This window comes from Nothobranchius furzeri, chromosome 17 (assembly GCF_043380555.1).
Source record: "Nothobranchius furzeri strain GRZ-AD chromosome 17, NfurGRZ-RIMD1, whole genome shotgun sequence".
Taxonomy (NCBI): domain Eukaryota; kingdom Metazoa; phylum Chordata; class Actinopteri; order Cyprinodontiformes; family Nothobranchiidae; genus Nothobranchius; species Nothobranchius furzeri.
The window spans coordinates 27,769,576-27,781,002 of NC_091757.1; the positions used below are offsets into that span (position 1 = coordinate 27,769,576).

The window sequence follows — 11,427 nt, forward strand, 5'->3', positions numbered from 1 at the left end:
AAAAAACCAAAGCAGCAGTACCGTCTGCAGCATCTCCTGAATGCCTGAGTGAACTCTCTGGGGTTGGACAGACTGAATCAGGTGGGGAAAGAACCAAAAGGAGACCGGAGTTGTCTTAACGGCTGCACTGTGAGCTGTGAAAATGGCAACACTTGTTGAATGCTGATTCATGATGATGCGTGGTTTTTCCAATCCAAGCATTTTCTCATCTATGTTCTATCTGCAGCTAATGCAGGAAATAGAGTAAAATTTTATTTGTTTATTTGAAATTTACAGTTAAATGTTTTCACTGTTTTTCTTGCACCTAAAAGATGTGTGTGTATGAAATAAAGCTACCTTTTTAAGTTTAGAATTTGCAGAGGAGACCTTGAAGTGTTTGTGAGCAAGAAGAGGCTTAATTTCTGTGAGGCTGGAAGGTTACTGCAGCGTTAGATAAAACCGAAAGTTTGGTTTGGTTTTGTGTCGTTTAGAAATAGAGAATAGAACACTAGTCTTGATTACATCCACGTCTATCAGGACTAAATGAGAATAATGACTAAAATACAACATCAGATCAGATTATGACAGTTTTATTTAGTGCAGAGAGTTTAATAGCAGGAGTCGGTGATGCGCCTCATGCTCATGAACCTCATGCCACTCATGCCCATGTTCATGAAGTCCCTGTACTCGCCAGGCCTCATGTACATCATCCTGCCTCTGTAATGGGACTGCTCGTACATCAGCCAGTGGCCATCCATCACATTGCAGGACATGCAGTTGGACATGCGGTAACGGTCCATGATGCTTTCACAGTCCTCCATCAGCTCGTACATCTGACCTCCAAAGTTCTCCCTCTCGTAGATCCTCATTCTGTAAGATCCCCTGTGCTGTGGAGCCAATGATGACCAGGTTAAACCCAGAACAGAACAGAAGCCACCTTTAAAAAGAAGTTTAAGATGGTTTCTTACCATGGGGATCATACGACAGGACCTGATGCAGTCGCTCATGCCCATCATGCTCATGTAGTCAGCATATTCGCCCCTCCTCATGAAGTACTGGTTGCCCATGTAGTTGGTGCGGTCGTAGATCATGAAGCAGCCTTTCTCCACCCTGCAGGAGTGGCACCTGCTCAGGTAGGAGGACATGTCTGGGCAGTCGCTCATGCACACATAAGAACGACCCTGGAAGTTCCTGTCCTCGTAGAAGATGATCTGAAGAAAAAACAAAAGGTCCATTTACTGGAGTGGGTCTTTGGTTTTCTCCTTATTTAAAAAATAAATTAAAAAAACATGTAGGCCCCTGGCTGCTGAACACTATGTCCTGTTTTAACTTTCGTTTTCATTCTTCTGGGGTCAGATTTGAAGCTTTTTTCCTCATTATGAAATAAATGTATGAAACTAGCGAAGCTATTTATCAAAAATGTTTAAAGACAGATATTTCCAGTCCAGGATCACTAAACATTACAAAACTTACCCTGCTCATCGTGTTCATTCCACTGGAGGTCATTTTGATGGTCGGTAGGTTGCTGCTGCTGCTGTTCTTGCACCAAACTGTGCTCTTCCTGGTTTAACCCGGTCCTTTTAGACTCAACCCACAGACTGATCCTTTGTCCAAACTCCCTGAGTCAGTAACGTCATAGAAAGGCACAGAATATAGAAGAATTGTCAACATTTCCAGGGGCCAGTGAGCTCAAATCCTTTGAGTGGCTGCTTCTCGTACAACACGGGGGTCAAAGAGAGGATGAAAGGGTTAACAGAGGTCCCACTTTGTCTTTTCTATACCATACGTGCAGTTTTGTCAGCAACATTCTTCTTTTTTTGTGACATAATTTGCTGATTGTAAAGTCATTCACTCTCGCAGAATGCAATGTATGTAGAGAACTGTTATGACTTTGTGAAAGAGTAAAAATACTCATGGAAAAATTACAATAAAAATAATAATTTCTCAAATTTTTGCATAAGACAAACTTTGATGTGCATGAGCACGTTGGTTTTTAGTGAACAATTAACTGGCAGTGTTTCAACAGGTGATGTTAGTGGGATGGTTTATTACAATTTAATCACAAACACAGCTTTTAAACTAAATAAAGAAACATATGTCTATAAAAATAAATACTCACAGAGATTAAAGTAAAATAGAATACTGATCTGCAAAGAAATAGGTTTCAGTACATCCTTTTAGTTTTCATTTAATACAAGATAATTGATGATAATCATCCAGATAATTTATGATATTTTGATTAACCATTTTCTGTACTACTGCTGTTTAAAAAATTTCAAGACCAAATCGTAACATTAGATGTTTCTATTTAGGGTTCCAAGCCCAAAGGGCAGGGAACCCTATTGTTTTTCTACGGATTTTTCATTATTAGGGTTCCAAGCCCAAAGGGCAGGGAACCCTATTGTTTTTCTACGGATTTTTCATTATTTATTATTTATTATTTATTATTATTATTCTTCTCCGCTGTGTCTGTATGGGCGCAAGAGCCTGAAATTGCCAGGGAAAATCTGACATGGCAGTCTGATAGAAAATCCTGACCGCTACTCAGATTCGAAAATTTGGACCCCGCGTCACCTAGGTGGCGCTATTGCGGAGGTCAACACGTTTTAGTTACTAGCTCCCAAACCGTAGGTCCTATAGTCAAAAACTTTATATGTCCATGATCCTTGGATGATTCTCCATCTTTTTTGTATTGGCCACGCCCATTTCCGCCTAACTAGATTTTTTGCTAGATCGCAAAAAACGCAAAACTTACTTTTAATCACCTATTCGTCAGTTTTCGTCGAATCAACTTCAAACTTCGTACATGTGATCTATGGACTAAGGTAAGTTGTTGTGATGAAGAAAAATGCAGAAATATTGAAAATTGGGCTAATGACACCATGTCAAAATCTGTGCGCTAGCTAGCACATGAGGTAATTGATGATATCTTGACCATTTCTCAAGAAAAATTGATGAGACTCTAGACCCTTATGAAGTATGAGCGGTAAGCCCTATCTACCCCATTTTGTTTGGATTCACCAATAGGGGGCGCTAAATAGTCAAAAAGTTTGTTTCAGCTAAACGGCTTGATGGATTTCCACAGAACTTGGCATATATGTTAATCATCGGACCCTTAAGCTATATTTTGAAAATGATTAAAAAGTGGGCGTGGCTTATAGGATTTAAAAATTTACGCCCTTTTACTCATGAAAAATACATATTCTATACAGAAAATTACAATTCATATCAGTCATAGTGACATCTACAATCACAGAAATTTTTTTGAATTTTGTCCAATAGGTGGCGCTGTGGTACCCCAAAAATATTTTTGGCATGGTTCTCCCCATTTCTTTCGTAAAAAAACAAATGATCTCATCCAGTGTGTTCATTGAATCAGTCAAATTTAGATGAGTATTATAAAAACTGTTTTAAACTTATGCAAATTAGTAGAAATTTGCATAGTAAGTCCAACGTACTTTCGTTAACTCCTCCCGGCCGTCAAACTCAATCACATCACAACTTTCCCTGACAAGAGAGGAGGAGCGGCTGACCAAAAGATGTGAAGGGATTTTGGATAATTTGCTTATTTTTTTAATATGATTTTTTAAAATAATTTTTTGGGAATGAAAAAGTTTTTTTAGCGTAACTTCAAAAGACTTTGACATTTTTCATAGCTGTTCATAACAATCATACCTAAGGTCAATTCAAGTGTATGTCTTGATTTTCACCTTGATTAAACAATAGGGGGCGCTATAAATAGCAAAACATTATACTGCTGACCTGGTTAAATGGATCTGCACGAAACTTAGTGGTTGTCATCATTGTAGAGTCTTAAGACTACATTATAAATATGGTAATGATTGATCAATGTGGGCGTGGTTTATGATCATTTAAAATTTCAAATTTGAAAAATTTCCTAAAAATCATTATTTTCATGTAAGAAGCTACGTTTTCCAGATTATGTTAACTGGATAGCCATGAGCTTAGATATTGAAAACCGCAGCTCCACGAAGATGTTTGCGCTATAAATTTACAAAAATACATTTTTAGGCTAGCAATTGTAGCGCAAATTCTGTTTTCACAATCTTCTTGACATTTGCCATAAAGTTCACTCTTAGGTGGTTTATGAAACAAAAAAAATGTCGTCTTGATTTGAGCTCCCCCTTGTGTTTAATTATAGGACATATTTTTGTCTACAGCAACTAACGCAAATATTATTTTATTGTAGGTACAATTTTACATTTATGACCCCAACAAAAATATAAAAAGAATTCTCACATCACAGAGGCAATCTCGGAATATTTTGAGATTTTTGTACAAAAGCATTGATTTTTAATGAATTTTTTACTTTTTGCCAGTTTTTTGTATAGTTGGACAAAAAGTAACTAATTTTTGTAAGAAAGTTTTTTTTAGGTACAAAGTAAATATAACACATTTATAACATTCCACATGTGCCTATGGTGATCTGAGATTTTTCTATAAATTTTAGAAAGTAGCACTATTTTTTTATGAATATTTTAATTTTGACTGTGACCCTTACAGTTATATTTACTGATTTTTCTTCAAAAAAGCTTTGAGTCTACTGATTTAAAAACAACATCATATTATTCCACATGTTAACACTGCCATGTGAGAATATTTTGGTAATTTTATGATGAGTTATGTATTTTTCATGATTTTTTGAAACATTTGGTCAGTAAGTAACAAAATGAAACTCATTGTTTTTGTTGAAAATCAATTAAATCTAAGGACATTATCAAGTATTTATGTTGTTTGTAATATTCTGTTGATGTATAGATTATTGTTTGATAATCTCACTCATTAAATCTTCACGTTCTTTAATAAGGAAACAGTGGAATTCCATTGTAATCACGATTGAGAAGTCAGCCATGCCTCTGAAAGATGTGTATAGGCTTTGCAGGTTTAATGACGTATCCTGAGTGTTACTTTCATTGCGCCGGTTGAAGTGAGCTGACGGGACGCCGGCGGGAGAACATGTTTTTGGGGCGGGACCGCGTGAGGACCGGCGAAGTTGAGGGCGGGGCGGGTGGGCGACTGGCGCTGGGGGCTTGGAACCCGTTGATAACTGCTTGCAGTTCTAGTTTATTAGGGTTCCAAGCCCAAAGGGCAGGGAACCCTATTGTTTTTCTACGGATTTTTCATTATTTATTATTTATTATTTATTATTATTATTCTTCTCCGCTGTGTCTGTATGGGCGCAAGAGCCTGAAATTGCCAGGGAAAATCTGACATGGCAGTCTGATAGAAAATCCTGACCGCTACTCAGATTCGAAAATTTGGACCCCGCGTCACCTAGGTGGCGCTATTGCGGAGGTCAACACGTTTTAGCTACTAGCTCCCAAACCGTAGGTCCTATAGTCAAAAACTTTATATGTCCATGATCCTTGGATGATTCTCCATCTTTTTTGTATTGGCCACGCCCATTTCCGCCTAACTAGATTTTTTGCTAGATCGCAAAAAACGCAAAACTTACTTTTAATCACCTATTCATCATTTTTTGTCGAATCAACTTCAAACTTCGTACATGTGATCTATGGACTAAGCTAAGTTGTTGTGATGAAGAAAAATGCAGAAATATTGAAAATTGGGCTAATGACACCATGTCAAAATCAGCGCGCTAGCTAGCACATGTGGTAATTGATGATATCTTCACCATTTCTCAAGATAAACTGATGAGACTCTAGACCCTTATGAAGTATGAGCGGTAAGCCCTATCTACCCCATTTTGTTTGGATTCACCAATAGGGGGCGCTAAAGAGTCAAAAAGTTTGTTTGAGCTAAACGGCTTGATGGATTTCCCCAGAACTTGGCACATATGTTAGTCATCGGACCCTTAAGCTACATTTTGAAAATGATTAAAAAGTGGGCGTGGCTTATAGGCTTTAAAATTTTTCGCCCTTTTACTCATGAAAAATATATATTCTAAACAGAAAATTACAATTCTTATCAGTCATAGTGACATCTACAATCACAGAAAATTTTTTGAATTTTGTCCAATAGGTGGCGCTGTGGTACCCCAAAAATATTTTTGGCATGGTTCTCCCCATTTCTTTCGTAAAAAAACAAATGATCTCATCCAGTGTGTTCAGTGAGTCAGTCAAATTTAGATGAGTATTTTAACAAATGTTTTAAACTTATGCAAATTAGTAGAAATTTGCATAGTAAGTCCAACGTACTTTCGTTAACTCCTCCCGGCCGTCAAACTCAATCACATCACAACTTTCCCTGACAAGAGAGGAGGAGCGGCTGACCAAAAGATGTGAAGGGATTTTGGATAATTTGCTTATTTTTTTTAATATGATTTTTTAAAATAATTTTTTGGGAATGAAAAAGTTTTTTTAGCGTAACTTCAAAAGACTTTGACATTTTTCAAAGCTGTTCATAACAATCATACCTAAGGTCAATTCAAGTGTATGTCCTGGTTTTCACCTTGATTAAACAATAGGGGGCGCTATAACTGGGAAGAAATTATATTGCTGAACCAGCTAAATGGATCTGCACGAAACTTAGTGGTTGTCATCACTATAGAGTCTTAAGACTACATTATCAATATGGTAATGATTGATCAAAGTGGGCGTGGTTTATGATCATTTAAAATTTCAAATTTGAAAAATTCCCTAAAAATCACAATTTGCATGTAAGAGGCTAAGATTTCCAGATTGTGTCAACTGGATTGGCTAGAGCTTATGTCACGAAAGCCGCAGCTCCATGAAGAGGTTTGCGCTTTATATTTACGAAAATACATTTTTAGGCTAGCAATTGTAGCGCAAATTCTGTTCTCACAATCTTCTTGTAATTTGCCACAAAGTTCACTCTTAGGTGGTTTATGAAAGAAAAAAAATGTCGTATTGATTTGAGCTCCCCCTTGTGTTTAATTGTAGGACATATTTTTGTCTACAGCCACTAATGCAAATATTATTTTATTGTAAGTACAGTTTTACATTTATGACCCCAACAAAAATATAAGAAGAATTCTCACATCACAGAGGCAACCTGGGAATATTTTGAGATTTCTGTACAAAAGCATAGATTTTTAATGAATTTTTAACTTTTTACCAGTTTTTCTGTATAGTTGGACAACAACGTAATTAATTTTTGTTAGAAAGTTTTTTTTAGGTATACAGTAAATATAAGCCATTTACAACATTCCACATGTACCTATGGTGATCTGAGATTTTTCTCCTAATTTTAGAAAGTAGCACTATTTTTTTATGAATATTTGAATTTTTGTTGTGACCTTTATAGTTATATTTCCCAATTTTTCTTCAAAAAAGCTTTGAGTCTACTGATTTAAAAACAACATCATATTATTCCGCATCTTAACACTGCCATGTGAGAATATTTTGGTAATTTTATGATGATTTATGTATTTTTCATGATTTTTTAAAACATTTGGTCAGTAAGTCACAAAATGAAACTCGTAGTTTTTGTTGAAAATCTTTTAAATCTAAAGACATTATCAAGTATTTATGTTATTTGTAATATTCTGTTGATGTATAGATCATTGTTTGATAATCTCACTCATTAAATCTTCACGTTCTTTAATAAGGAAACAGTGGAATTCCATTGTAATCACGGTTGAGAAGTCAGCCATGCCTCTGAAAGATATGTGTATAGGCTTTGCAGGTTTAATGACGTATCCCGAGTGTTACTTTCGTTGCGCCGGTTGAAGTGAGCTGACGGGACGCCGGCGGGAGAACGTGTTTTTGGGGCGGGACCGCGTGAGGACTGGCGAAGTTGAGGGCGGGGCGGGTGGGCGACTGGCGCTGGGGGCTTGGAACCCGTTGATAACTGCTTGCAGTTCTAGTTTATTATTATTCTTCTCCGGTAAAACTATATGGGCGCAAGAGCCTGAAATTGCCAGGGAAAATCTGACATGGCAGTCTGATAGAAAATCCTGACCGCTACTCAGATTCGAAAATTTGGACCCCGCGTCACCTAGGTGGCGCTATTGCGGAGGTCAACACGTTTCAGCTACTAGCTCCCAAACCGTAGGTCCTACAGTCAAAAACTTTATATGTACATGATCCTTGGATGGTTCCCCATCTTTTTTGTATTGGCCACGCCCATTTCCGCCTAACTAGATTTTTTGCTAGATCGCAAAAAATGCAAAACTTACTTTTAATCACCTATTCGTCATTTTTCGTCGAATCAACTTCAAACTTCGTACATATGATCTATGGACTAAGATAAGTTGTTGTGATGCAGAAAAACGCAGAAATATTGAAAATTGGGCTAATGACACCATGTCAAAATCAGTGCGCTAGCTAGCACATGTGCTAATTGATGATATCTTCACCATATCTCAAGATAAAGTGATGAGACTCTAGACCCTTATGAAGTATGAGCGGTAAGCCCTACCTTCCCCATTTTGTTTGGATTCACCAAAAGGGGGCGCTAAAGAGTCAAAAAGTTAGTTTGAGCTAAACGGCTTGATGGATTTCCACAGAACTTGGCACATATGTTAATCATTGGACCCTTAAGCTATATTTTGAAAATGATTAAAAAGTGGGCGTGGCTTATAGGCTTTAAAATTTTTTGCCCTTTAACTGATGAAAAATACATATTCTATACAGAAAGTTACAAATTATATCAGTCATAGTGACATCTACAATCACAGAAAAAAGTTTGAAGTTTGTCCAATAGTTGGCGCTGTTGTACCCCAAAAATGTTTTTGGCATTTTTCTCCTCAATATTTTAGTAAACAAGCAAATGGTCTCATCCAGTATGTTCATTGCCTCAGTCAAATTAAGATGAGTATTTTAAAAATGTTTTAAACTTATGCTAATTAGTAGAAATTTGCATAGTAAGTCAAACGTACTTTCGTTAACTCCTCCCGGCCGTCAAACCCAATCACATCACAACTTTGCCTGACAAGAGAGGAAGAGCGGCTGACCAAACGATCTGAAGGGATTTTGGATAATTTGCTTACTTTTTTAAATATGAATTTTTGAAATATTTTTTGGGGAATGAAAAAGTTTTTTTAGCATAACTTCAAAATATTTGGACATTTTTCAAAACTGTTCATAACAGTCAAACCTAAGGTCAATTCAAGTGTATGTCTTGATTTTCACCTTGATTAAACAATAGGGGGCGCTATAACTGGGACGAAATTATACTGCTGAACCGGCTAAATGGATCTGCACGAAACTTAGTGGTTGTCATCACTATAGAGTCTTAAGACTACATTATCAATATGGTAATGATTGATCAAAGTGGGCGTGGTTTATGATCATTTAAAATGTCAAATTTGAAAAATTTCCTAAAAATCATTATTTGCATGTAAGAGGCTAAGATTTCCAGATTGTGTTAACTGGATAGGCTAGAGCTTATGCCACGAAAGCCGCAGCTCCACATAGAGGTTTGCGCTTTATATTTATGAAAATACATTTTTAGGCTAGCAATTGTAGCGCAAATTCTATTCTCACAATCTTCTTGTAATTTGGCACAAAGTTCACTCTTAGGTGGTTTATGAAACAAAAAAAATGTCGTCTGGATTTGAGCTCCCCCTTGTGTTTAATTATAGGACATATTTTTGTCTAAAGCCACTAATGCAAATATTATTTTATTGTAAGAGAAGTTTAACAATTATGATCTTTACAAAAATATGAGCACAATAGACACATCACAGAGAAAATCTGGGAATATTTTGAGATTTTTGTACAAAAGCATTGATTTTTAATGAATTTTTTACTTTTTGCCAGTTTTTTGTATAGTTGGACAAAAAGTAACTATTTTTTGTTAGAAAGTTTTTCTTAGGTACAAAGTAAATAAAAAACATTTATAACATTCCACATGTGCCTATGGTGATCTGAGATTTTTCTATTAATTTTAGAAAGTAGCATTATTTTTTTATGAATATTTTAATTTTGACTGTGAGCCTTACAGTTATATTTACCGATTTTTCTTCAAAAAAGCTTTGAGTCTACTGATTTAAAAACAACATCATATTATTCAGCATGTTAACACTGCCATGTGAGAATATTTTGGTAATTTTATGATGATTTATGTATTTTTCATGATTTTTTAAAACATTTGGTCAGTAAGTCACAAAATGAAACTCATAGTTTTTGTTGAAAATCTTTTAAATCTAAAGACATTATCAAGTATTTATGTTATTTGTGATATTCTGTTGATGTATAGATTATTGTTTGATAATCTCACTCATTAAATCTTCACGTTCTTTAATAAGGAAACAGTGGAATTCCATTGTAATCACCATTGAGAAGTCAGCCATGCCTCTGAAAGATATGTGTATAGGCTTTAGAGGTTTGATGACGTATCCTGAGTGTTACTTTCATTGCTCCGGTTGAAGTGAGCTGACGGGACGCCGGCGGGAGAACGTGTTTTTGGGGCGGCACCGCGTGAGGACTGGCGAAGTTGAGGGCGGGGCGGGTGGGCGACTGGCGCTGGTGGCTTGGAACCCGTTGATAACTGCTTGCAGTTCTAGTTAGGGTTCCAAGCCCAAAGGGCAGGGAACCCTATTGTTTTTCTACGGATTTTTCATTATTTATTATTTATTATTTATTATTATTATTCTTCTCCGCTGTGTCTGTATGGGCGCAAGAGCCTGAAATTGCAAGGAAAAATCTGACAAGGCAGTCTGATAGAAAATCCTGACCGCTACTCAGATTCGAAAATTTGGACCCCGGGTCACCTAGGTGGCGCTATTGCAGAGGTCAACACGTTTCAGCTACTAGCTCCCAAACCGTAGGTCCTACAGTCAAAAACTTTATATGCACATGATCCTTGATTGATTCTCCATCTTTTTTGTATTGGCCACGCCCATTTCCGCCTAACTAGATTTTTTGCTAGATCGCAAAAAATGCAAAACTTAGTTTTAATCACCTATTCGACATTTTTCGTCGAATCAACTTCAAACTTCGTACATGTGATCTATGGACTAGGCTAAGTTGTTGTGATGAAGAAAAATGCAGAAATATTGAAAATTGGGCTAATGACACCATGTCAAAATCAGTGCGCTAGCTAGCACATGTGTTAATTGATGATATCTTCACCATTTCTCAAAATAAATTGATGAGACTCTAGAACCTTACAAAGTATGAGCGGTAAGTCCTATCTACCCCATTTTGTTTGGATTCACCAATAGGGGGCGCTAAAGAGTCAAAAAGTTTGTTTCAGCTAAACGGCTTGATGGATTTCCACAGAACTTGGCACATATGTTAATCGTCGGACCCTTAAGCTACATTTTGAAAATGATTAAAAAGTGGGCGTGGCTTATAGGCTTTAAAAATTTTCGCCCTTTTACTCATGAAAAATACATATTCTATACAGAAAATTACAATTCATATCAGTCATCGTGACATCTACAATCACAGAAAATTTTTTGAATTTTGTCCAATAGGTGGCGCTCTGGTACCCCAAAAATATTTTTGGCATGTTTCTCCCCATTTCTTTTGTAAAAAAACAAATGATCTATTCCAA

The 11,427-nt window shown here is 36.5% G+C and overlaps 1 protein-coding gene across 1 annotated transcript; it reads right to left on the reverse strand.

Moving 5' to 3' along the window:
* Positions 1–553: 553 nt before the first annotated feature.
* On the reverse strand, positions 554–1,961 carry LOC107372777 (gamma-crystallin M2). Its single transcript, XM_015940981.3, has 3 exons — positions 1,453–1,961; positions 948–1,190; positions 554–866 (listed from the first exon to the last, which is right to left on the reverse strand). Exons 1-3 carry the CDS (start codon positions 1,483–1,485, stop codon positions 588–590), a joined length of 555 nt encoding a protein of 184 aa, XP_015796467.1. The 5' UTR covers positions 1,486–1,961; the 3' UTR covers positions 554–587.
* Positions 1,962–11,427: the final 9,466 nt, after the last annotated feature.